A 27,309-nucleotide genomic window follows, 5' to 3' on the forward strand; every position below is an offset into this window, starting at 1 on the left:
ACCAAACTAGAAAGTCTCAGAAATTCTTTCACCCTAGAATGTAACAATAGTGACTGTGGGGATTTAGCCACAGGGACGTTTAGAAGGGAGGGGAAGTTATGAACTGACTTACTCTATGAACATGCGCTGTGTGAACAAACATGGTGGAAAAAAAAAACATATATGGATTGAACACTAAAATAATTTAAATGAAAAATAAATAAATAAAGATGGCAGAACTGTATAAGTACAACCCTGACAAACTGCAACAATAACAGCCCCCTCGACTGCCTAAACGAACACAAAAGACAAATAAGCAGATGGCTGTGCTCACATGTGCCTTTCATGCATGTCATCGTTGAAGAACATAACTCAATGACCCGGACGGCGGGAGTTCCTGCTTCCTCCGGTGGCACTGTCAGGATGGAAATCTAAAATGCAGAAATAGAATAGGAGACACAACTGTTGGATCTCATTTTCATTCCTTCTATCTTTAGAGTATCCTTAACATCCAAATTGTCTTTTTTCGAGCGCTCGTTGACTGTTGAAAAAATTTAGCTGGTAAGGATTTTGAGAGCAGCATTGGCTGCACGTAACGTGCACGTGCGTCCCAATGTCTGATTTCTGCATTGATTATGTATTTCTATATCACATATGGTACATTCATATAATCAATAGATACTAATATTTCAAATGTTCTTTCTAAAAAGATTTTATTTATTTATTTTCAGAGAGAGGGGAAGAGAATGAGAAAGAGAGGGAGAGAAACATCAGTGTGTGGTTGTCTCTCATGCTCCCCCTACTGGGGACCTGGCCCGCATCCCAGGCCCTGACTGGGAATCGAACCGGTGGCCCTTTGGTTCATAGGCTGGCACTCAATCCACTGAGCCACATCAGCCAGAGCTCAAAAAATTCTTATATCTACTAAGTTGTTCATTTATTTTAAAAGGATACAATTATGACTTATTACTTCTGAATTATGTGCACATTATTGTTTGTCATCAGATCATATTAAATCAATTTTGATTACTTATAACTAAAATAGCAGTTACAAAATAGAAAAAAAATTGTAAATGTTACAAATTCCAAAGACACTAAGACAAGCAAAATAGTGTCAACATGTACACCCAAGTATAGCCGAATATACTCCAAAATATTTCAAAATGAATGGCTTCAAGTTAATTTGTAGACTCCATTCATCAAACGAGACACTCAGAATTAAAAGCAAAATGGAAAATTATTAGTAAGTAATGTTTACTGATATACAATGTGCTGTCCTTGGCATTACTGATATGTTACATGGCTTTTTATTTAAAAGAGTTAACTATTTAAAAGATTTATTTATTTGGAATTTCGGTGAACAGACTGAGGAAAAAGCACAGGCACACAGACGTCCCTACAGAACTGGGGGTGTGGGGCGGGCAGAGGGCACTGAAAAGAACAATGGCAACAGGGACACACCAGCAAGGCCTAGCGGTGGGCTTATTACCCGTGTTGGAGGGCTGGTTAGCATACAGCCTTTTCCCCTAAGATTTTTAAATGTGTTCTCTGGGGATTATCTTTCTCTTCTCAGGATGATGTACTTCCAGTTTCAAACAAATAGTTGTTGGAAAACTAGGATTTAGACCTGGCTGGTGTGGCTCAGTGGACTGAGTGCCAGACTGCAAGCAAAGGTCGTCGGTTCGATTCCCAGTCAGGGCATATGCCTGGGTTGTGGGCCAGGTCCCCAGTAGGGGGCGCTCAAGAGGCAACCACACCGTAATGTTTCTCTCCCTCTCTTTCACCTTCCCTTCCCTCTCTCTAAAAATAAATAAATTAGGATTTATTTATTTAAAAATTAGGATTTAGTCCTAATTAGGATTTAGGATTTAAAATTAGGATTTAGTCCAATTTTTCTAGCATTTTACTTGTTCTGTTGGAAGATCTTTAAGAAACCACAATCATTACCCAACTGTCATTATGTACTTAAAATGCATTAAAAAATTAATACATTTGCTTCATCCATTGTACCTTACAATTCGTGTACATTACATTAGCGACCTATTACTAAAATGCGCAGGACTGAGATTACCTGTTGATCTGAATCTGCCTGCAGGACAGATCTGTCCGTAATCAGGACCGCCCTGGAAATCTGCCTGCAATGCACAAAACCGTTAATCAGTGGTTCCGATTCCATGCATAAGTTTCATTTAAAGTTATACAACCTCAAGAAGGTGTGTTTCAAAGATATTAAGTCACGATAAAAGTATCACCTCCCCAGAGCGAGTCAAGTTCTGCTTTAATCTTTCACTGGCTAGTGACAGGAAGGGTGTGAGACCTACAAACACGGCCCAGCCGATGCAAAGGAGTCAAAACTAGGCTACGCTCCCCCCAAAACCAGACCCTGTAAGAAAACAATGGTAACGTGTCCTACACATTTTTTTTTTTTTTGGTATATGTCTGCAGCTTACTTGCACAATGGTTATACAGAAATATCTAGGTAATCACACAGTTACATTTCCCTGTGTTTCACCTTCCCGCAGACAGTGGGTGAGGCAGCGCCTTACCTGTATTGCACGCGTGAACACGTGTTCTCAGAAAAGTAACTGTCCTCCACAAGAAAATGCTTAGAGATTATTCTCTGACCAAACTGATCTATGATGGCTTTGCATCTGCAAAGAAGACAAGCACAGCAAACATGTTCTCAATGATGATTCAATAATTGCGCAAATGAACATAATCAGCTCCCGACTGTGAATCTAAAATCTATCGTTTGGAAGACAACATTTTAATTTTACCTACAATTTGACACAAAACTGACACTAAGTACGGAATGTATATTCTTATAGCCATTTGAAGACTTTTACCTATAAAATACATGTGGGAATAAAACTCAAATATTTATTTTGAATGATAGTGTTAAGAATAAAGTTAGAATGCATATATAATATAAGTTTTTCTACTGCTTAGGAAAACATAAGAAGCTTCTTCCTTTGCTTAGAAAACAGGCTCTTTTTTTTTTCGCCTTAACAAATCTAAGAAAGGGGGAAGAGAAAAGTTGATTAAATACCTTGCTATATTATCCACAGCCTGTAAAAGCTACTACAGGCTTTTTATTTTTCTGTTACGTGTTGCTTTTTCTTTTGTTCAAGAACAGCTATCTGGTCACACGTGTGATAATGTTTTAGACAAAAAAAAAAAACACAGGCCTAGAGCTTCTTTTAATATCTGTTTCCACTTTACTTCAAAGGAGGATCACAGAAAGATTTCTTTCAAGTGCTGTTCCCAAATAAGGCAAACACTTCTGCATGGACATTATCAGGCCTCTGTCATCTGATATGTGTTGGGACAATGAATCATACCGAACCCTCCATTGACCTTCTTTCAATGTGTCTAGATAAAAGGATGAAAATTAGAATCCATCTCCTTGCGGTGCCACAAGTTATAAATGTACTTTATAGGGCTCATTATCCAAACTAATGGACTAAGGGCAACATCCTTGAAATGGACTCACCACCACCGATGAAGCCAGTATGCAATATTCAGAAGCTGTATGCAAATGCCCGCGTGTTTGCTGTATTTTTTTTATGAGGGGACGATCGCAATTTACTTTTGTCACAGCTCCTCCTTATGGGCCCAGAGTTATTTTATTAGGGATACATATATGTGTATTTATTAGGAATAATAAATGTATATGCATTCCCAATAAGATGCAAGCACATAACTTCAAACCTATGCCATATTTTAAATATATTGGTATAAACTGAAACATAGTATATCAGTCTAAAATTAAACCAAAGAAGAGATATTTACCAGGCATAAAGGCATGAAAAATAAAATAACAAACACACAAAACCACTAGGGAGATGAATTTAAGGTGTATTTCCTAAAGGCAATGATGATATGCTGGTATTCCTGAATGCATGGTGTGCTGCTGTTGTTGAGATAGACTGTGAAATCTTGTGATGTTAGACACACATTATATGTATTTTAATCAATTAACCACATATCAATACATGCTATATTAAAATTTGCAATGCTTTTCCTATCTCCCTCTCACATCCTTTCTGCTTCTCACTTACGTTCCTGTTGTATTCCTATGTTCTTATGTTAGACTTAGTTCCTATCTCCAACTCCTCGAATTTCATTGAACTAGAGCTCTTTCTTGCCTTATATAGTGCTTACCTAGATGTGACGTATTTATACCTCAATACTGTATTTTCAAAAATAATGACTTAGAAAGTAAAAAGGTAAGTTACATCCTCAGACTCCTGTTTGAAAATATTCACACACAGTCTAAAACACAAGGCACTTAGGCAATGGAGAAGAGAATCTGTGGACGCATCATTAAACACTGATCCCTATTTGTCCTGAAAGCTCTGAGATGCTATTTTCTTACCTTGAACTCAGATACTACATAAAGTCAAGAGAAAATAATCTGGGCAGAAAAAAAGGTGCTAAAATCTTCCGTATATTGACAGGAATTTGGGTTCTACAGAGAAATGCATTTGTCAAAAGTTAGCTAATGAGCACTGAGATCGGGATACCTCACTGTACATCAATTTCCCATCAAAACAAAACGTCGTAAATATTAATGGTACCCATGCTGAGGTGTTCAGGGTGTACTGTACTTTTATCCAGACTGTACCGTGACGTGCTTAACAATGGTGGAAAGATGGACAGAGGAGTAAACATTTCAGTAGGTATGTGATTAAGCAAATACAATGTTAACTGTAGAACCTAACGTGGTGGATATACAGGAGTTCACCCTAAAATTCTTCCAGCTATGGTACAGATTTGAAGATTTTCATCATAAAATGTTGAACTGACATAGACAGGGGATGGTGTTAGTATAAATCCTGGACTCTGGTCTAAGTCTTTGCAAAAAGCTGCCATTTACATAAACCACACCATGAAACCTGGCCAGAAGCTCTGGGGAACTCCATGCCCTGTAAGAATCCAAACTAATGGGGCTGCGGCAGTGGTGGCTGCACCTTTGGTGATAGGTGTTGGGAATAAGGAACTTAAGAACTAAATTTCCTCTAATAGACAAGAAACACATTGTAGCTAAAAGGAAATGATAAAAGAGACAAAGTACAGTTAAGCAAACATCCCGTGTCTAGCAGACGCTCTCCCCTGGATAGGCTAGATAAGCAGTGCTTTGTAGTTGTTAATGAGAAAATAGAAAACCAGCTAGCTAGAGCCAGGAGATGACTAGGTTAATGAACAAACAGCCTGCCTTCCCGCCTTATGCAAGAACGCTTGGTTTGAAATTCCCGCACGTGGTCTCTGTAAGCGAATGGCTAACTGCCACGTCTGCTTCTGTATAACGCTTGCTTGCCCGCCCCTATATAAGGACGTAGTTGTAAGCGCTCGGCGCGTCTCTCATTTGCAGCTCCTCGTGGGCACTGTGTCGCTGGACACTTTGAGAGTTCACCCCTGCACAGGTGAAACTTGGCCAATAAAATAACACCTTTGATACCCTGAAAGTCTCCGATATTTGTTCTTGCGTTTGCTGGATGCTACAATAGGTAGACATCAGCCCCAGAAGTTACGATATTGCAAGGAACTATTGAGGACCACACAAAATGGAAGTATGGCGGCTGGGATTAGGCAGCTCACCAATGCAAGGATGATATACCAACAGATGTGCCTATGTATGCGGAAGCTTCTGGATGAAACAGTGATTGTCAGAGGAGGGGGAGAAGGAAGCAAATCAGAATCACACCCGGGGTACTTTTTCAGAGTATAAGTACCCCTGGAGATTCTGATAAGCTCCCCAATCCCAGCGAGGAATCACTGTCCAGCGTGCTGCTGCCTTTACTGTACTTCTACACTGTGCTAGCCTGGGAAAAGTCGAGAGCTACTGCTATGGAAAAAAAACATACTGATTTCTGCAGGAATTGAGTTTATGGTCACATGTGCTCCGTCAGTCTGGTAGATCATAACAACACAACTCACCTGGTAGTTCCATTCTGAAGCACTAAGGTTCTAGGTCTGAACAATGCAAAGCAAGATGTGTTTGAGTGAGTGATAAGATTTATTTCCCCCTCAGACACTTGACTTCCTGTCATAGATTTGGCCTAACTGGGAGAACAATGAAGAAAGGAATATTGATTGGGGACCTAGACTCGGAGTTTGTATTAGAAGATTAATACTAAAAATTAAATGACGGGTAATGGAAAACAGCCAAATGAAACCGTGTTGCCAACTCCTTCCAGGTGAACCTGAGGAAGCCATTAAACATTAACAGCATTCTGGATTTAGCTGAGGGCCTTGTTGAACCTCATAAATAGTAAACTGAGGAGGAACATGATGGGATGTAGGTCCCCATTACAGGGACACAAAGACAAAGCCGAGCCTAAGAATCACTGAAGCCAGACAGAACACTTCTAGAGCTGAGGTTTCTAAATCAACAAATCACAAGGGTATATAAATAGCAAAATGACGACAAGGACAAAAACACTCAGTAAGATGTAAACTCTTGATCTGGAACTTGGCCCAGAAGAAAAAAAATAACATTAAAAGAGGTATCTGATCTCTGTCATCTTCAGAATTAATATCCCAACTAATTGTATGGTATGTAGTGCAGAAATCACATATGAAATAATTAAAAGAAAAATGCATTCATTATGGATATTAGAAGATTCCCAACCACTGAGAGAAATAAAACAATTCTCCCTGCTTGCTACACCCTTCCATGATTTCTGAGGGACATTAGTCCACATGCCACCTCGCCAATGACACCGTTCCAAAATGCATACTATGCATTTCTCTTGGGTGAAAACCCGCTGCAATAGTTTCAAACACCATTAACCAGCTCTGACCAATCCAGAGCTCTGTATCCATATCATTTTTAAGTATATTTTATTGATTATTTCTAGTTGTCCCAATTTTCCCCTTTATCCCACTCCCCCTGTTCTTAGCTCCATGTCCATGCGTTGTACATATAAGTTCTTTGGCTTCTCCATTTCCCTTACTAGTCTTACCCTCCCCCTGTCTATTTGCTACCTACCATTTATGCCTCTTATTCTCTGTACCTCCCCCCATTCTTCCACTCTCCCTCCCCCTTCACTGATAACCCTCCATGTGACCTCCATTTCTGTCATCCTGTTCCCATTCTAGTTGTTTGCTTAGTTTGTTTCTATCTTTTTTAAGGTTTGGTTGTTGATAGTTATGAGTTTGTTGTCATTTTACTGTTCACATTTTTTATCTTGTTCTTAGATAAGTCCCTTTAACATTTCATATAGTAAGGGCTTGGTGATGATGAGCTTCTTTAACTTGACTTTATCTGGGAAGCACTTTACCTGCCCTTCCATTCTAAATGACAACTTTGTTAGAGCAATCTTGGATGTAGGTCCTTGCCTTTCATGACTTGGAATACTTCTTCCCAGCCCCTTCTTGCCTTCAAGGTTTCTTTTGAGAAATCAGCTGACATTGTTACAGGAACTCCTTGGTAGGTAACTATCTCCTTTTCTCTTGCTGCTTTTAAGGTTCTCTCCTTATCTTTTATCTTGGGTAACTTAGTTATGATGTGCTTTGGTGTGTTTCTTCTTGGATCGTTTTTTCAGGACTCTCTGGGCTTCCTGGACTTGCAAGTCTAGTTCCTTTGCCAGATTGGGGAAGTTTTCCTTCATTATTTGTTCAAATAACTTCTCAATTTCATGCTCTTCCCTTTCTCCTTCTGGCACCCCTATGATTTGGGTGTTGGAATGTTTCAAGTTGTCCTGTATTCTAAACTATGCATTAGCTATTTCTTTCTGGAGACACCCCAAATGCTTTTTAAACCTAGCATGTCCCAAACTGAATTCATCATGGCTCCCCATCTTCTCACCCTCTTGGAACCCCAGCACTTAACAGAGATTCTCTGTTCCCACATCTAATCTGCTCCTCAATTTTCACTCCACCTTATAAAGATTTCCTGAAACTCCCCTTTTCTCTCCGTCTCCACCCGCACTGCCTTAGATGCTTATTAAGCCTAATAAGACAATAGACTACTAGCAAGTTGGTAGCTCATCTGCTCGATATAAATGTGTGGCATAAGAACCACGTGCCAACCACTCTTCCAGGGGAGAGAATAAAAGCGAACAAGACTCTCTTGTTTGGACACAGGCAATTATAACAATGCCTAAATCCAGTGGTAAGAGATGAGGACAGTGCGTTCGGCGATTACCCAGGGGGAAAGGGGTGGACTGTCAGGGAATGCTCTAGGAAGACATACTACATGGGCTGCGTCTGAAGTGTGAGAATCAGTTAAGCAAGCGAAGAAGGAGAAAAGCACCGCATGTAGAGAGGCAGCCCGTGCAGGGGTGCAGAGGCAAGCACAAGCAGTGCCGTGTTTAGAGACAAGAAAATGGCAGTGGAAGATGCAGGGAGAAGAGACACGAGCTGAGAGAGGCGGGCAGGGACCAGATGCCCAAGCTTCACATGTCCTGTAAAACGGTCTAAAACTTTCTTCTGAAGTGCTGTAAAGCCACTGAAGCTTTTTACACGGGGAGGGAACAGAGTCAGAGCTGCATGCTGAACAGATCTCCCTGTGTAATTATCTCATTAACTTATTTATTTATTGTTTAATGGTCCCCAGTAGACTCAAAACTCTGCGAGAACGAAGATCAGGACTCGCTTGTTCTCTGCTGCAGCCCCAGGGCTTGGCACCTGGAAAATGACTAAAAATTGTTACACGGATGGCTAGCTGGCTGGATGGATGATGATGGGGGTATTCCACGCATGTGGATGGTGCAGAGGCAGAAAGATACGGGATGTCTAATTTCGGAGACAGAGGATCTTTCTGCATCAGTGTTTCTTCCAAATCACCGCCAGACCTGCTAACTCAAAAGTAGCAAATTTAATCTTGTCTTTTATCCGCTTAAAACTACCATGAATCACGGTCCAACCTCCTTAGTGTAGCACAGAAGGATCTTGAGTAGCCAGTGACATTCATAATTGCTACGGCTACCAAGTATTCAGTTCTTGTGTAACAAACGGTTCTACATGCTTCGTCTGTTCATTTAATATTCAAAATACCTCAGTGAGGTTGTTGCTGTCACGTCTCGCTTTACAGACACAGAAAGTAGAGCACAGACGGGCTAAGCAACTTGTCCCAGTTCTCTTGGGGACTGAGTGGGGAAGCCGTGGTCCAGATCGAGTCCACCTCAGAGCTTGAGCTTCTCACTGCGCTCTCTTTGGACCCAGGGTCAGGGCCCGTGTTTTATTCACGTCTTCATCCCCACAGCAACGAGCACGGGGTGGGTCAAGGTTAAATATTTAGACTACTGTCACTAACATTTTGCAAACGGGACATCCTAGCTCAGAAACTCAGTGACTTTCTTCCCATGACAAACGGTACTAAGACTCCATCACCTCATGCTGAGTGGAACACACTATTCACTACTAACTTCCACGTATATAGCAAAGGTAGAGTCAGTCCTGACATCAGAAACCAGTATCTCCAAGAAAGAGTCATGGGAGGAAATCTAGTAGGCAGGGCAGCTGACGTCCACAGGGACCAGTAACTGAAGTAACTGAATTCAGGCTATTGATGAGGGACCTATCTGGCCCACGGTCATCCACACCGTACCCAGATGTCAAGCACGGTACTGCTAAATGGCCAAGTCTAATTTACAGGGGTTTTACATGGTCGGCATAGCTGCAAAGGAAACGAAAACTGCTCAAAGGGGACATTCAGTGTTTCTGAAAACAGTCGACAGAGGGGTTCAGTATTAGAATTTAGGGAGAGGGTACAGGAAAGATCTACTGATACCTATGTCCTCGGGAAAGGAAGAAAGCGGAGCCAGTGGATAATACAGCAAAGAGTACACGGTCAATGTAGATCTCAGGAAAATAAAATTAAACAAAAATGAAAAATATGATCTAGCTGAAAATAAGCATTTACTTGGTTATATATTTCACATTGCTTCTCTCAAAGTTTATCCGATGCTTTGATGTGTAATCACTAAATTAAACTCGATGTTATGATCATGTAAACTTCCATCAGCTTACCTCAATAGCAGGTGAAAGAAAAGCACAAAAAAGGTAGCACTTTTTACTCTTTATTCATTGATTGATTTAACACACAGTTATTGAGTATAATGGGTCACAGGAACATGCCTTGGTTGTAGACATATAGTGGTGAGATCCTGCCTTTTCTTACAAGAAACTTGAAAACAATCATACAAGGGGCCCTGGCTCAGGGACTGACAAAGGGCTCTGATCTAGTCGGAGAATCAGGAAATAAACTTAGACCTTAGAACGAAGGCATAGTAGCTCTTAACCGCAACAAAGGGAAGAGATGCCAAGTGTTCCACATGGAAAAACAGGGAAAGAAAGACCATCTAAGCCCTGGCTGGCGTAGCTCAGTGGATTGAGCACGGGCTGCGAACCAAAGTGTTGCAGGTTCGATTCCCAGTCAGGGCGCATGCCTGGGTTGCAGGCCACGGCCCCCAGCAACCGCACATTGATGTTTCTCTCTCTCTCTCCCTCCCCTCCCTCTCTAAAAATAAATAAATAAAATCTTTTAAAAAAAAAAGAAAGACCATCTAAGACCATATGGAGACAAATGCAAATCTTTGCAGATTCCTTAACTAATATTCTAATTACATTTCAAATAAACAATCATTTGAGAAAAATCTTGATTCTTTAAAAGGAAGTATATGCTGCATATGGCCAAATATGCGCTCACAGGTTTTCCCTCAAAAAAGCGATCCCTCATTTTATATTATACTGTACAACATATCTCCTGTTATTGGTGGCTGTCTCAAATATGTGATTTGGAACAACAAAACAATGTTTGGGAAAGTTAAACTTCAATTAATGCTAGGTTTAGATATTTATGAAGACTATTTGACTTGATATAATGGATTTTTTAAAAAAGAAACAAAACACTGCCCTGCCTGGTGTGGCTCAGTGGACTGAGCACCGGCTTGAGAACCAAAAGTTCACCGGTTCGATTCCCAGTCAGGGCACATGCCTGGGTTGCAGGCCAGGTCCCCAGTAGGGGGCGTGCCAGAGGCAAGCACACATTGAAGTTTCTCTAATTCTCTTTCTCCTTCCCTTCTCCCTTTCTAAAAATAAATAAATGAAATCTTAAAAAAAATTAGTTGTCCATTTATGTATGCATTGATTTTAGAAATATCAATTGTGTTCCATTGCTCTGTTTATTTTTTCTGCCAATACCATAGTGTATTGATTACCATAACTTTAATCTGTTCACTGGCATCTTACAAATCTGTGAGTCAGAAGGGGTTTCAGCCCTGGCTGGTGTGGCTCAGTGGATTGAATGCCGGCCTGTTCGTCAGCCTGGGTCACCGGTTCAATTCCCAGTTAGGGCACATGCCTGGGTTGTGGGCCAGGTCTCCAATAGGGGCACACAAGAGGAAACCACACATTGAGGTTGCTCTCCCTTCCTCCCTCAAAAAATAAATAAAGTATTAAAAAAAAAACTGGCCCAGAGAAGAGTGTCTTGCCCACCATCCTCCAGGGCTGTAATGAAGTTTCAGGTCTTCTTTCATTCAATGGCTACTCGACCATTTATGCCTTCAGAGCAGTTAGGCAATTGTTATATTTGCGGTCTTTCTACGAAGCTATAAAAGAAATGTTGAATCAGGAGCAGCGTGCCTGCCATCTAAACTTCATGTTTCAATTTACTCGATCTGGGATGAAATTCCCGAATCCATGTCGCAGACCAGTGCTTCTCAGAGTCATCTAAGAATCACCGCTAGATTCGCTTGCTCTGCTCCTCTAAACTGCAAATGCGCCAGCCCTACTGGAAGCACATTATCCGATTTCACTCCCCTCGGGTGAAGCTCAAAACTCTGCGTGATTTTTTTAAAAGTTTATGCGGCGATCCTTAAACACATTAAAATTTGAAAACTACCCAACTTCGGTCTTTAGACCCTGAGCTCTGATCTATCTGTTGCAACTGAAATCCACAGCAGATCATAAAAACAGAGTTCCAATGTTCACAGTTTGTCATAAAAACGAAGTCACCGTTGAGGTAAATGTAGCCTTTGTTCAACACATGCTATTAGTGTACTAACGTATCCATTTTTTTTTAAGATAAACAAGAACCATGCAAATGCTTCATGTCACTGAGAGTAACACGTGAGGCTGGAACGGGGCCCAAAAAGGTAAAAGGATCTAAGTAAATAAACACCAAACAAGCAATTCATTATCAGGCTTTCCGCCATGGGAACATACCTGAAATGAAAACACAAGGAAAAATGACTCTGAAAATCCTAAGGACAACGATTCCTTCATGAACCTCCACAGAGCTCTTCATAAGCCAATACACGAATACCCTGGGCCTTGAAGGGATAGATTTTTCACGTTTCATTTATGTAGTACCTTCCTGTTACATTGCTAAAAGTGCTTCACAAGCCTTTAAACCATGTGTCTATTTTACATTATACTGCAGTGACTTTTCTAAAACCAATCCACTGTCTGAATATTACACGTTTTAGAGTTGATTTTTTTTTCCAACCATATCTTAAAACACTGCTTATGAAACTAAAGTAATCCACGCAAGGATAATAAATATTTTATGCCACTCAGACTATTCTAGACAACTATTGTAAAACGAAATAGCTTAAAACAGACATGTGTAAGCCTCCAGTTCAACATATCAAAGTTATTTTCTGAATGAACAATTCCTTTTCTTTCTTTTTATTAAATGTATTGGAGTGACGCAGGTTAATAAGGCTATCTAGGTTTCAGGTGTACATCGCTGTGATACATGATCTGTATATTGCATTGTGTGCTCACCTATCACAGTCACATCATCTTCTGTCACCGTATATTTGACCCCTTTACCTGTCACTCCCCCCACCCCCTTCCCTCTGGTCACCACCACACTGCTGTCTGTGTCTATGAGTTTTTGTTGTTCTTGCTTGTTCACTCGTTGCATTCAGCTTATATCCCACATAGGAGTGAAATCATATGGCTCCTAACCTTTTCTGTCTGACTTATTGCTCTTAGCACGTGGTTCTCAAGGTACATTCATCTCTTCTTAGGGCTCACTAGCATTCCATGCTCTACATGTACTATATCTTCTTTATCCAGTCCTCTATGGAAGGATGCTTCGGTTGTCTCTATGTTTTGGTCACTGTGAGTAATGCTGCACTGAACACAGGGGTGCACATGTGTTTGCGAACACAGGTTTTCAAGTTTCTCAGGTAGAGACCAGAACACGGTTCCTGGGCCATATGGTAACTCTATTCTTAATTTTTGGAGGAACCTCCATGCTGTTTTCCATAGTGGCTGTACCCGTTTACATTCCCACCAAAAGTGAATGCGGGTTCCTTTTTCTCCACAAGTTTGTCAACACTTGTTATTAGCTGTCTTGTGGACAATGACCATTCTAACAGGTGTGAAGATGTATCTCATTGTAGATTTGGTCTGCATTTCCCTAGCAGCTACTAAAGTTGAACATTTTTTTCATTTGTTGGCCGTTTGTACGTCTTCTTGGGAGAAGTGTCTGTTCAGGTCCTCTGCCCATTTTTTCATTGGACTTATTGTTCAATGTTGACTTTTATTAGTTTTTTTTATATATATTTTGGATAATGACCCCTTGTCGGAGCTTTTGTTTGCAAATATCCTCTGCCATTTGGTTGGCTGGCTCTTCGTTCTGTTGGCAGTTTCCTTTGCAGTGCAGAAGCTTTGGAGTTTGACACAGTCCCATCCATTTATTTTTGCTTTTGCTGCCCTTGCCTGTCAGGTCAACATCATAAAATGTTTTCTACAACCCAGGTCTGTAAGTTTAATACCTGTAATTTCTTCTAGGTAATTTATTGTTTCAGGTCTTCTATTTATGTCTTTGATCCATTTTGAATGAATTTTTGCATATGGGGACAAACAGTAGTCTAGTTTCATTTTTTTTGCATGCAGCTTTCCAATCTTCCCAGGACCATTTATTGAGGAGGCTTTCTTAATCTTTTTTTTAAAGATTTTATGTATTTATTTTTAGAGAGGGAAGGGAGAGAGATAGAGAGAGAGAAACATCAATGTGCGGTTGCTGGGGGCCATGGCCTGCAACCCAGGCATGTGCCCTGACTGGGAATTGAACCTGCGATGCTTTGGTTTGCAGCCCGAGCTCAATCCACTGAGCTACGCCAGCCAGGGCTTAGATGGTCTTTCTTTACTCCATCATTTGGCTCCTTTGTACAAAACTATTTGCCCATATTTATGTGGGTTTATTTCTGGGTTCTCAATTCTGTTCCATTAGTGTGCGTGTCTGTTTTTCTGCCAATACCATGCTGTTTTGATTATTGTTGCTCTGTAGTATAATTTAAAGGCAGAGAGTGTGATACCTCTGGTTTGGTTATTTCTCCTGAATAGAACTTCTCTGGCTATTCAGGGCCTTTTGTGGTTCCATAGAAATGTGATAATTTTTTTCTATTTCTTTAAAAAATGTCATTGGCACTTTGATGGGGATTACACTAAATCTGTTTACTGCTTTGGGTAAATGGATATTTTATCTATGTTGATTCTTTCAATCCATGAACACAGAATATCTTTTAAGTTCATTGTGCCATTTTTGACTCCTTTAATAATGCTCTGTAGTTTTCAGTATTATCGGCCCTTCACATTCTTGGTTAGGTTTATTCCTAGGTATTTTCTTCTTTTTGTTGCAACTGTAAAAGGAGTTATTTATTTAATTTCTTTTTCTGAAATTTCATTGTTAATATATAGCAATGCAGTGGAATTTTGTACATTAATTTTTGATCCTACAATTTTACTATATTTGTTTATTGTTTCTAATAGTTTTTTTGGTAGTTTCTTTAGGGTTTTCTATATAAAGATTTGTGAAATATCAGCCTTAAACCACACATTAGGCCAAATGAACGTAACGGACATTTACAGAGCTTTCATCCCAGAACATCAGCTTATACGTTTGTCTCCAGCGCACATGGAATACTCAAGGACAGACCACATGTTGGGTCACAGAACTATTCTCAACAGATTGAAGAAGACTGAAATCACACCACGCTTATTGTCTACCACAATGCTTCAAAATTAGAAATCAACTGCAAAAAGGAAGTAAAAAAAAAAAAACCAATATGTGGCAATTTAACAACATGCTATGAAAAAAAATGACTGGGTCAAGGACAAAATAAAAGGTGAGATCAAAAGGTATACAGAGGCCAATGAGAATGACAATATGACACATCAAAACTTCTGGGATGCAGTGAAAGCAGCAACGGTCCTAGTTCAAGAAAAAGAAATATTTCAAGTAAACAACCGAACACTGGATCTCAAAGAACTAGAAAAAAGAACAAAAGCAACCCAAAGTAAGCAGAAGAAATAAAATATCATAAATTTGAGCAGAATTGACTGAAATACACAACAAAAAAACTATACAAAAAATTAATACAACAAAGAGCTGTTGTTTTTTTTTTTTTGAAGAGATTAATAAAACTGACAAACCCCTGGCTAAACTAAGGAAAAAGGAGGACAAACTCATATGAACGAAATCAGAAATTAAAAACGATAAGTTCCTGCAGACATCACAGAATTATGAAGGCTCATACTAATATACTATGAAGAACTATATGCCGCCAAATTTAATAACCTAGAAAAAATGGATATATATATAACCTTCTTAGACTGAATCACAAAGAAATAGAAAACCTAAACAGACCAATCAAAGAGAGGAAAGGGAAACAATCATCAAAAATCTCCCCAAAAGGAAAAGTCTAGGACCAGATGGCTCTACTAGTCAATTCTAGCAAACACTGAAGGGAGATGTGATACTTGTCCTTCTCAAACTCCTCTAAAAATTTTAATGAAGAGGCATTACTTCTTAATTCATTTTATGAGGCCAATATATCCCTCATACAAAACCTGGCAAGGATAGCATGCGCACGCGCACGCGCACACACACACACACACACACACCCCTACAAACCAGTATCTCTGATTATTGGTTGGAGATGCAAGCATCCTAAAGAAAATACAATCAAGGATCTCCACTCTCGCCACTGTTACTCAGCACAGTACTGGGGATCCTAGAGCAATCCAACAAGAGAAAGACATACAAGGCACTCAAATTGGGAATGAATAACAATTTCTTTACATACCCTAAAGAAGTCATATAATAGGTAGAGGTCAGTAGATGCTTATGAACTCATAACAAAAAGGAAAATTTCAGCAGATCCTAAAATCTGATCCAATTGAGCCATTTAAGTTTTAAGGTGAAACATAATAATCAAAGACAACCTAGTGTAATTCAGACAAGAGTACATCTTAGTCATTACATAATAACCCCCAGAAAAATATAATTTAAATATAAAAACACACAGATAAATAGATGATGGTCACGTTTAAAAAAAGCAGGGGCATTCTAACTTCAATCCTAAAGCAGCCCGCAGGCCTGGTATGGCCGTAAAAGAATTTATCCTCAGATAACAGGGCAGCATAGTTTACGACAACAGTCTACCTAAAAACTCATTAAAATCTTTTCTCTTGGAGTGACATGCATTATCAGCAGAGATTAATCTGATGAGTCTTTAGGTGAGCTCCATTTTTAAAAATGCAATAACAGAGGGGCTTTGTTGTCATCTGATGAAAATCAATTAGAGGAGGTAAGGCCACAAGGAAAACTAAAATCACTCATCACCCACCCCCGGCAGCTGGAATGATCTGTCTTCCATGCTTGGATGGTCAGCAGCTATAGTCATATTGCAGGGAAATTAATTTAGTTTCTATATTCTGAACTCACTTTCCTTGTTCTGGAGGATCTACACACAAATTACTTTTAATCAAGGTTGATATGTTATTAACACCAAGGAGGATCTTTGAAGAATCATTTTTTAAAAATTGACTTTAGCATTTTTCACCTGTGCTTGGGGTGTAAATAGAGGAAGGTAACTTATATCATCCTTACTTTCTGGATTCTTTGTCCACAACAAGGCACTGCACTGAATGGCGAAGACAATAGATTCCACCAAATACAGCACACATCCTAGGAAGAGAAGAAGAAAATGAGGATTAGGATTCTTGAGTCGAAAATTAAGGTAAAATTATTTTCTTTTAAATGTCTTTCGCTTAATAATTGATCTCACAGAAAAAGGACTTTGATAAGGTATGATATTCTCTGCCATGGTATTAATGATTCGAAGGTAAGACTGGTAAGATTTTGACACATATGAAGTCCTACTGCTAGTAACACTATGTAGAAGCCTAGAATCGTGACCAAACCAAAAGTACCCCTAAAAAAAAGTCAGCTATACCCCACTCCAAACCAGCTACTGACTGCCTAAGATACGCAGGGTACAAATAGCACCAAGAGGTGATGTATGTGACCTGGCTGGTGTGGCTCAGTGGACTGAGTGCCAGCCCGCTAATCAAAGGGTTACCTGTTCAATTCCCAGTCAGGGCACATGCCTGGGTTGCGGGCCAGGTCCCCGGTAGGGGGTGTGCGAGAGGCAACTGCATACTGATGTTTTGCTCCCTCTCTTCCTCCCTTCCCCTCTCTAAAAATCAAGAAATAAAATCTTTTTTAAAAAAGATGTGATGTGTGGCCCTGGCTGGCGTAGCTCAGTGGATTGAGCTCGGGCTGTGAACCAAAGTGTCGCAGGTTCGATTCCCAGTCACGGCACATGCCTGGGTTGCAGGCCATGGCCCCCAGCAACCGTACATTGATGTTTCTCTCTCTCCCTCTCCCTCTCCCTCTCTCTCCCTCTCTCTCCCTCTCCCTCCCTCTCCCTCTCTCCCCCTTCCCTCTCTAAAAAATAAACTCTTTAAAAAAAAAGATGTGATGTGTGAGAGCCCCCCCCACCTAAAAGAAGTGAGCACACATACAAATGTGAAGGAGGAAACAAGCAGGGAAAACGCTGGGGGACCCCTAGAGATTGTGCTTACCATAAAAGTAAGCAAAAACTAAACAGAGCTGAAACTAGAGCAGCGAGCTCATGACTTAGGCTGCAGAAGCTCTAAGGAATTAGCCTGGCTCATGAATGTAAGGGCGTGGGTTTTAATGCCCACCCAGGGGAAGGGGAGGCCTCAGGTTCTACACAAAGCAGGTAACAGGGAAGAAATTACAGATACTCTCACCCACGTCTTGATCCTTAAAGGACTACAACACAGTGAAAAGGTGATGCAGAGAAAAAAGTCACTTAGTACAAGAGGGAGAAAACAAAATGAAAAAAAAAAAACCTGTTTTCTCTAAATCCCTGGGTGGAAGAAGATTATACCTCTGTATATATTTTGCCCTCACGGAGGCTGAGGGTTTGAAATTACATTCCTATATGACCCAAGAAACTGTGACCAGTAAAATGCCATGAAAAGTGGCCTTTAAGAGCTGGAAAAGGCAAGAACCAGATTTTCCCCTAGAGCCAGCAGGGGAAAAAAATGGACCCCTAAAAAATGGTTTTGAGACAATACAGGAAAAATAATTATATCCCTGCTTTACGCCATACTCAGAATCGATTCCAGGTAGATGAAGGGCATAGATACAAAAGGTAAAACAACTTCTTCTTTTTTTTTTAAAGATTTTATTCATTTATTTCTAGAGAGGGAAGGGAGGGAGATACAGAGAGAGAGAGAGGGAGAGAGAGAGAGAGAGGGAGAGAGAGAGAGAGAGAGAGAGAGAGAGAGAGAGAGAGAGAGAGAGAGAAACATCAATGTGCGGTTGTTGGGGGTTATGGCCTGCAACCCAGGCATGTACCCTGACTGGGAATCGAACCTGGGACACTTTGGTTCCCAGCCCGCGCTCAATCCACTGAGCTACGCCAGCCAGGGCTTATGTCTTCCTAAATTTAGTCATTTCAGTGGACATGAGTAAGTTGGGGTACATGAGGTTAGGCAATCATTTCTTCTGGTGCACAACAACAGGAAATCAACATTGTTCTCCATCTAGAAAATTACAATAATACAAGAAATGGCACAACAGAGCATGCAGGCAAGATTTCATGTGCTGGAAAACTGCACCTTTTACCCCGGACACTAGCTATAAGATATTTTCGCTTTCTGCTAATCTTGTTCACTGGTCACATATCAAATTACGGAACCGTATGTATTAACTAGGCTGGTCCACCTGGTATCATCTGAGACTCTGCACTCAACAGACACTAAAGAGGGTCAGAAGAAGTCATCTTTCTATTGGCTTGTTCAGCTACATCTCCCAAGCTGTATTCTGCCTATCCGTGGTCGAGAAATACGGAGAATCAGCTCAACCTCCACTGTCCACTTCCTGTGGATACTGCCAGAGATCATCTGTGCATGAAATCCTGCTGGCCCACAAAAAATAAATAGGCTGAATAAGGTTAAGGCCCCCAAACAGGCAAGCAACTTAAAAATGTGGACCATTTCCATTTGCCTAGGGAAATCTGTTCATCACATGAGTAGGAATGCCAGGGTTTATTTTACAACCTCCTCACAAGCAGCTACAGATAAGCTGTTACCAAGTGACCTACAGGGCTTGTCATTTCAGGCAGACTGCTCCGTGTTTACTTACACACACACACACACACACACACACACACACGGAAAAGGATTTTCAAATACCTTTGCAGACTCCAAGAAAAGCAAAGGGATTGAGTTCACAATCAGTTATAAGTTGCATAAGGTTAATAACTCATAAAGTGCTGTGTCACACACAATTATGGTTTCATCAAAACCATGAGAAATGCCCTTAACTAAAATTAAATGTAATTTTCTACAAGGCCTTTCATTAAATATTACTGTCTATGAAACACATTGCTACTTTATCAAATATCCTCTTGTTTCAAATGTTTTTTTCTATAAAGTTTTTAGGGTAAATGGGCTATCTGCCAAATACGCTGAAATACAAAATGCAATAGAGGCATCTAAAATTATTTCTTTTAGTAAGCCACAAAATTCTTGCTTTCAACAACATGACTTATTAACAGTGGACATATACCAAATAGAAGAAACACGAGTGTAAAGAATAATAAAAACTGGTTTGCAGTGTCGCAAGTTCGATTCCCAGTCAGGGTACACGCTTGGGTTGCAGGCCATGACCCCCAGCAACCGCACATTGATGTTTCTCTCTCCCTCCCTTCCCGCTCTAAAATATAAATAAATACAATCTTAAAAAAAAAAAAACTGGTTTGCATGCATGACAGTGAATATCATACAAGAAGTCCAACAGCATGTGCCCCGACTGGGAATCGAACTGGCATCCCTTTGGTTCACAGTCTGGTGCTCAATCCACTGAGCCACACCAGCCAGGGCATTACACTAAGTGGAATAAGCCAGGTGATAAAGGACAAATACCATATGATCTCACCTATAAATGGAACCTCATCAACAAAACAAACAAGCCAGCAAAATATAACCAAAGACATGGAAATAAAGAACAAACTGACAATGACCAGAGGGGAGGGGGCAGAGGGGTCATGGGGGAAAAGGGAGAAGGGTCCTAAATGAACATGTATAAAGGACCCATGGACAAGGCCAAAGCATGGAAGGATGGAGGGTGGGAGGTGGGCGGGGCAGGGGAAAATGGTAGCGGGAAAATGGAGCCAACGGAATTCAAATAACAACAAACAAGCATGATTTGAAAAAAGAAGTCCAATGAGATACTGTCATGATCATCTAACAAATGCCGTGTTAATTTTCAATGAGAACATAAGAAGTATTCCGTGATCTCGGAAAGATCACTCGCTATTTACTCTAAAGTTCTGCCCTTGCAAAAGCATACAGTTGCATGGGCATATTTGTTTTTCAGTGGCTTTTCCCCCACACACCAGTCTTGCCTGTAGGGGGCGTACGCATTGTTCACAATGGTGGTGCTTCTCCCTCACCCTTGTATTCTCAAGTACCTTAAGCCTAAGTGGCGGGAGGCAGTGGTTTGTAAAAAGTGCCAGGCACATTGTTGGGATTAATGAAGACTCCTCCATGTCCTATTCTTGCCATTTTTACACTTAGTCTTTTTTTAATTGGCTGGGGGAGGGCTACCTGGTAGCAATGAGCCATTGAGGAAACCTTTTTTTTTTTTTTAAGATTTTATTTACTTATTTTTAGGGAGGGAAGGGAGGGAGATAGAGAGAGAGAGAAAAAAAAACATCAATGTGCAGTTGCTGGGGGTCATGGCCTGCAACCCAGGCATGTACCCTGACTGGGAATCGAACCTGGGACACTTTGGTTCCTAGCCCAAGCTCAATCCACTGAGCTACACCAGCCAGGGGAGGAAACCTTTTTTAAGTGTGTAAGAAGCACAATAGCCACAGTTCTTAAGCGCTGCAAGCAAAACTCAAAGAGCCTTCATTTACATGAGAAGTAGGGACTTCTACTCCATGAGAAGCAAGGAGATAACCTGGCTGCACACTGGTGTTTCAGGCACACAGGCAATAAACACAACAGTACGAAGACTCAGAAAGGCGAGCACTGAGGGCTTATTACACACCGGCTGCTTTACACACTGCGCCCTACAAGTCTATGAGGCAGAGTTTCAATGTTTTGGAAAATGAGGCAGAAAAAGGTCAGCTGACCTGCCCAAGGTCATTTTGTAAATGGTACTGCTGAATAAAAACCCAGGCAGCCTAGTGCCAGGGTCTTCTGTGCTAAACGTCATAGCTAAAGGTCATACATAAACGTCACACAAATGGCCTCACTCTTGGCACCATGTTTGGGGCATTGTAAATGAAAGCAACGTAGAATCAGCTGGTCAGAGTTACCGTTACAATTGTTCTAATTCCTGACAAGTTGCAAAAATTAGCATGAACAATAAAATAATTCCTCAATTTCTCCATATGTGTCTCCCAAAAAGCATATGTTTATCGTCTATCTTTATATGTCAACTGGATTAGGTGGAACTCCATTTTGTATAGGCCATAAACTCAGAGGAAGAATAGCCATGGAAATACTCATCCTCAGAGTACCTATCACATTATAAATACTTTGCAGTCCACATTCTCAAAAGCGACTTACCAAGTATATTGGTAAGCTAGAGATCTTAAAATAGGGAAAATGCTCAGTAGAAGGCCAACGAAACCTTTACTATGGCATTTTGCAAGGTAATAAAGATCCACAAGAGACATTTTCTTCCAACAGAGGCCTTTGCTAATGGACAACTGAAGTAACAAAGATGGTGACACCGCTGAAAAGACAGTCACATCCCAGCTCTGGTATAGTTCGTATCAGCCATCCTGGTACCTGCAACACCTAGCAAGGCCGCTCGGTTCACCTACCTTCTACAGAGAATTTGCAGGCCTGCAGGCAAAGAGGTTTATATTGCATGGGGCTTAAGTAGAAACATCTACAAACGTGCTACCTATAGTAGGTTGCACTACCAAAAAAGAGTCACTACCAAAATATAGTAAAACGCTTTATCAGATGCCACTGAAGCCAACCAAACCAGGAAGAGGCATTACAAGAGAATTCTGAGTGACCATGGATCGCCACCCCCATGCTTTGGTGACAGCCCAGCTTAAGTTGTACTGAGAAAGCACAAGTGCCACTGAACAGTCATCGCGGACACTGGAGTTTCGGGAGAGACAATCAAGCTTCAGATATCACATCTCTCTACACAGAGTGCAACTGTGCTCCTTAGTTGTTAACTGTGTGCCGAAATGTATTTTTATCAGAGTGCTATATTTAAAACAACACATTGGGTTTTCTACTCTGTTTACCCAGTGCCTACTGGTCTAAAAAAAATGTGTGTGTGGAGGTATGTGTATGTGTTTCTTAAATAAACACACAATCACACAGGCTCCCCGGAGTCTCGCTGCTATTCATACACATACACACACACACATGCACACACACACACACACAAACACACCAGTTTTCATGCATATTGTATAACACATAGCATTTTGTGGGTTCCATCGTTACACGGATATTTATATCACTACATCATGTTTAATGGCTCCGTATTTTTATTACTCAGCAGTGTTTACTTAAACTAACATCCCTTTTCGTTTTCTTTTCTCGGTGTGTGGTATCTTGTTCCTAGCGGGGAAAGGGCAGAAGGGGGGTGATTGTGGGGTGGGTCTGAGAAGTGAATGAAGCATTTTTGCTGTACTCGGTCTGTCTCCTGGGAATGCAGAACTGGACAGCATATAAGGCACAGCACCGTGTCCACTCCCCGCCAAGCCAAGATCCCCTGTACGGCTCAAAATACTGCCATCCAACTCAACATAGACGTCCTACTGACCCCAAAGCAAGCACTTTCTTAAGAGCAGGAGCTAAACAGGTAATGACTCTCACAGACCAATGCAATAGTTATATTCATAACAATCCCAAGGCGGGACTTGCTATAAATTGATGGGATTCATCACTTACCAAGTTTTAGACTAATCGTCAGGATCATCAAAAAAATCCCGCAAATGAGGGTTCCATCACCACACGGCCTCATTCACAATGATGCAGTAGGGCTCAAATGGAAGCCCTACCTGTTATTGGTTGTGGTGGCAGAACCCAAGGCGACCTGTGTAGCAAGCAGTAATCACTAACACTAAAAGGTCACTAAAGTCACATGTAGAAGTCAAGTCACAAAACGGAGAATCACACAGAGATCAGCTCTCGGAGGTGGTTGTCAATCAATGTGGATGGGGTAGTTCTGGTCTCAGACACCGCATCGATGCCTATCCTGAGTCCCCAACTTACTATCTGCGAGACTACGTGTCAGCCCTCAAAGACTGCAAAATGGGTGTGATAATAACACCTATCTCTTAGAGCCGCTGCACGCATGTTATGAATTAGAGCACATGAAGTGCTCATTTTGTGCCCGGTACATCATAAATGTTCAATAAATTATACCTCTTGTTTGCTATCACCTTCTATAGCAAAGGGGACAATGATTACAAGCTGCACCCACTACGCGGGGTGTGTGGCCACATTCCTGTTACTGTGAGAATCTCCCTCCAGGTGTACAAAGCCTAGTTTCTTGTAACATCATTTAATCAACTCTGACGATGGTCAAGTCAGCCAGCTTCCCTGATCGGAGCTGCTGATGTCGGTAAGGACAAGTGTTGATGCTAACTTCTCTTGCCCAGATATTCATGAGACTAGTCCTACTATGCACCAGATGGTAGTTCTGGGCGCCAGGGACACAAAAGTAAACAAGACAAACGTCCTTGCTGACAGATAACTTAGATAGTGCGTGAGAAAATAAATACAAAAGAAAATTATTGGTAGTGATACACGTTCTAAAACAATGAAACAGGCTAAGGTGAGGGCAGCACAGGGTAATCGACTTGAGAAACTGACATTTGAGCTGAGACCTGAGTGACTAGAAGACAGCGACCATGTGAAGATCTGGAGGAAAACTGCTACACCCAGAAGAAAAAGCAAATTTGAAACCTCGGAAGTACAAACTAGCCCCATATTTGGAGAAAGAGTGAGCCAGCCAGTGGGCTGGCACATAGAGAAGAGTTGGCAATACGGAACAGAATGAGATCCGTGCAGGTGTTCACGGCGCAGACTGATGACTTTCAATTGTATTCAAAGTACAAGGAGAAGCCATCAGAAGGTTTTAAGTAGGGCAGAGGCATGATCAGATTTATATATTTTAAAGATGAGCCTAGCCGTGGAGGATTGTCAGGGGGACAAGAGAGGAAAACAGGAGACCTGTCGCATCTGCAGCAGACCGAGGGACAGATGATGGGTAGTGGCAACGACCATGAAGTGCAGAGATTGGGGACATATTTGAGACAGAAAGCTGGCAAGAGCTGCTAGTGACCTGGATGTAGAAAGAAGATGTCTTCCTGCAGGCAAGTTCAATGTAACTCACACGTTCACAGGAGCAGTCTCTGCTCTCAAATGCGCAACAATCAGATGTAACTGTGCAAGCCTGGTACAGTCTTCCTGGAAGGGCAATGCTTGGGAGAGATTCCACGGAAACCTTCTTCCTCCAGCCGGGGTATAAAAAATTATGCCGGACAGCTAATTGTCAACAACCTCAACAACCACTGTCTCCTGGCCATTCATCAGGATTACTACTGAATACTCTGGGTACGAAGCTTTAGAGCAAAGGGCGCAGCATTACTGAAAACTCGAGAAACTCTATGGTTCAAGTACCTGAGTCCCACTGGGGCCCTGGATGCAAATTTCACACTCACTGAGAAGGTTGTGGGCAGATGGATTGCCCTTTAGGCGCTGTTGTCAAATATGCATCATGCCTGCCTTAGAAAAAGCTGTCAAAAAACAATACGCAGCCTTCAGAACACTCGCTCCCAGAAACTGTGTCTATTTTATAGATCTCAGCCGTATATCTAGCTTCCTCTGTTCTTGGTGACATCCTGTAGATGATATATTCATTTTTTTTCCAGCTTTTCCAGCTGTCCTTAAATTTAACCTTCTGTAGGAAAAATCACAATAAAACTATGTATTGGATGACAGAAACAGATCTGTATTAATAACAGCGCCAGGGCCCCTGAATAAATTAGCATCAATTACAGAGCACAAGCAATCACTCACTCTTTAAAAATAAAGCCTTCTAAAAATATTGGGAGCCAATTTATATGACTGGGTCACAACCTGGGATCCCAATTTCTACAAGGGCCAAACCACCACGCCAACTCCATGATTCTTATATATAGCCTATCAGAATGACATCAATAGAACTTTCTATGGGAAAGATTTGGTGTTTACTGACCACTGTTTAAACATATAATTCACACGAAGCCCTTTTTTTGAAAGTTTAAAAATTTTGCCCTGGCTGGCGTAGCTCAGTGGATTGAGTGTGGGCTGGGAACCAAAGTGTCGCAGGTTCGATTCCCAGCCAGGGTACATGCCTGGGTTGCAGGCCAGAACCCCCAGCAACCGCACATTGATGTTTCTCTTTCTCTCTGTCTGTCTCCCTCCCTTCCCTCTCTAAAAATAAATAAATAAAATCTTTAAAAAAACAATTTTAAATCTTTTCCATTACAGTTGACATACAATATTCTGTTAGTTTCAGGTGTGCAACACAATGACCAGACATTTATATCATTTACAAAGCAATCACCCCACAGAGGTCTAGGACCCACGTGACACTGTAGTTATTAGAATATTATTGACTATATTCCTGATGCTGTCCTGATTGTTTTTTATAACCGACAATTTGTATATCCTAATCCCTGCCCCTTTTCCACCCCTGCCCACGCCCTCCCACCTGGCAACCATCAAAATGTTCTCTGTGTGATAAAAACTAAGCTCGTAATAAAACTGAAGTTTTCAGTCTGAACATCGAGGCTAACGGCCTCATGTTTCTTATGTGTCACATATCCACTTAAGCAAATACATTGCAAAATAGATCATGTCAATTCAACGGGATGCCCTTGGCTCAAACCTTCAGGATGGTACATACAAGTCAACGGTGAACCTCCTTAGGCTCTCTCCAGATGTCCTTGGAGCAACCTCCTTCTCGGTCTCCATCTCCGCTTTGATGTTCTGGACCTGACTGAAAGTCATTTCTGACTTCGACAATCCTTCCTTTCCTCCTGGACCCATTTTGCTGCCTAGTCTTCAAAGCTCAGAAAATAGGCACCCATCTTGAACAAGAGCAATAATAATCTCTCTTCTGTTTGTAATGCCTTCATGACTACATCCAGTATGATGTGGGTCTTTTTGAATGCAGATATGAGAATACCCAAAGCTAATGTTTTCAGAGATCCTTGGGACACCTAGATCCCTTTCATGGGTTGAAAAATATGCTGATGCCATTTTCCTGCCTTCTTACATTGCCTTTTGGAACAGTCCTTTGGCTAATACTCGTCCCAGTTAGGTTTTATTACCTACAAGCTCTTGATGTCTACTATATACATTGGGAAAGAACTGGGAAAATTACTATGCTGACTCTCCAGTCATTTATATAAAAACGTTAAAATAAAGAAACAAAAACACTGAACATTGATTTTTGGGAGAGCCTACTGTTAAGTCTCCCCATGCAACTAAAAGTTCATTTCAAACACCCGTTCCTTCCTTCCTGTGTTTAAACTAGATCTCCAAACATTCTCCCCAACCCCGTGGAGAGAGGACACTTTTTGAAAGCAGCCTTTGGCGTGAAATCTTATCAAAGGCTTTTTGAAACTCGAAATGTTCACTGGCTCCCGCTTGTTCACACCTGATTTATCCCTCTCAAAGAACTCTGTTAGATGGCTGAGGTATAATTACCTCAACAAAAATTATGTTCTTTCCTTCTGTGGGCTGTATGTTCAATAATTTTACCCTTCAGCTATTTATTACAAAATTGGCTGTTAGGTCAAATAGCCGGTGTGGTTCCCGGACTCCTTCTTGAAGCTATGCATCGTCTATACCTCGTCCATACACCGAATCAACTGATTTTCTTGAACTGCCCCTCCCAAACTAAGCGCCAGCTCAGGGCTGCCTATGCCATTTCAAACTGACATGCAAAAGAGATCAGGCTTCTGTGATCCCAGATACTTTTCCATGTTTGACCTTTTGGGG

At 41.1% G+C, this 27,309-nt stretch overlaps 1 protein-coding gene across 1 annotated transcript in view; it reads right to left on the minus strand.

Annotated features, from left to right (window-relative positions):
- The window catches only part of CHM (CHM Rab escort protein), a 142,675-nt gene that overhangs the window by 26,436 nt on the left and 88,930 nt on the right, over window positions 1–27,309 (minus strand). The window contains exons 9-12 of the mRNA XM_028523188.2: window positions 16,838–16,915; window positions 2,526–2,630; window positions 2,051–2,114; window positions 314–410 (exon numbers count right to left, since the gene is read on the minus strand). Of these exons, the coding sequence (XP_028378989.1) occupies window positions 314–410; window positions 2,051–2,114; window positions 2,526–2,630; window positions 16,838–16,915 (344 nt within the window). The remainder of the gene's footprint in view (window positions 1–313; window positions 411–2,050; window positions 2,115–2,525; window positions 2,631–16,837; window positions 16,916–27,309) is intronic.

Source organism: Phyllostomus discolor, chromosome X (genome assembly GCF_004126475.2).
Source record: "Phyllostomus discolor isolate MPI-MPIP mPhyDis1 chromosome X, mPhyDis1.pri.v3, whole genome shotgun sequence".
NCBI lineage: Eukaryota > Metazoa > Chordata > Mammalia > Chiroptera > Phyllostomidae > Phyllostomus > Phyllostomus discolor.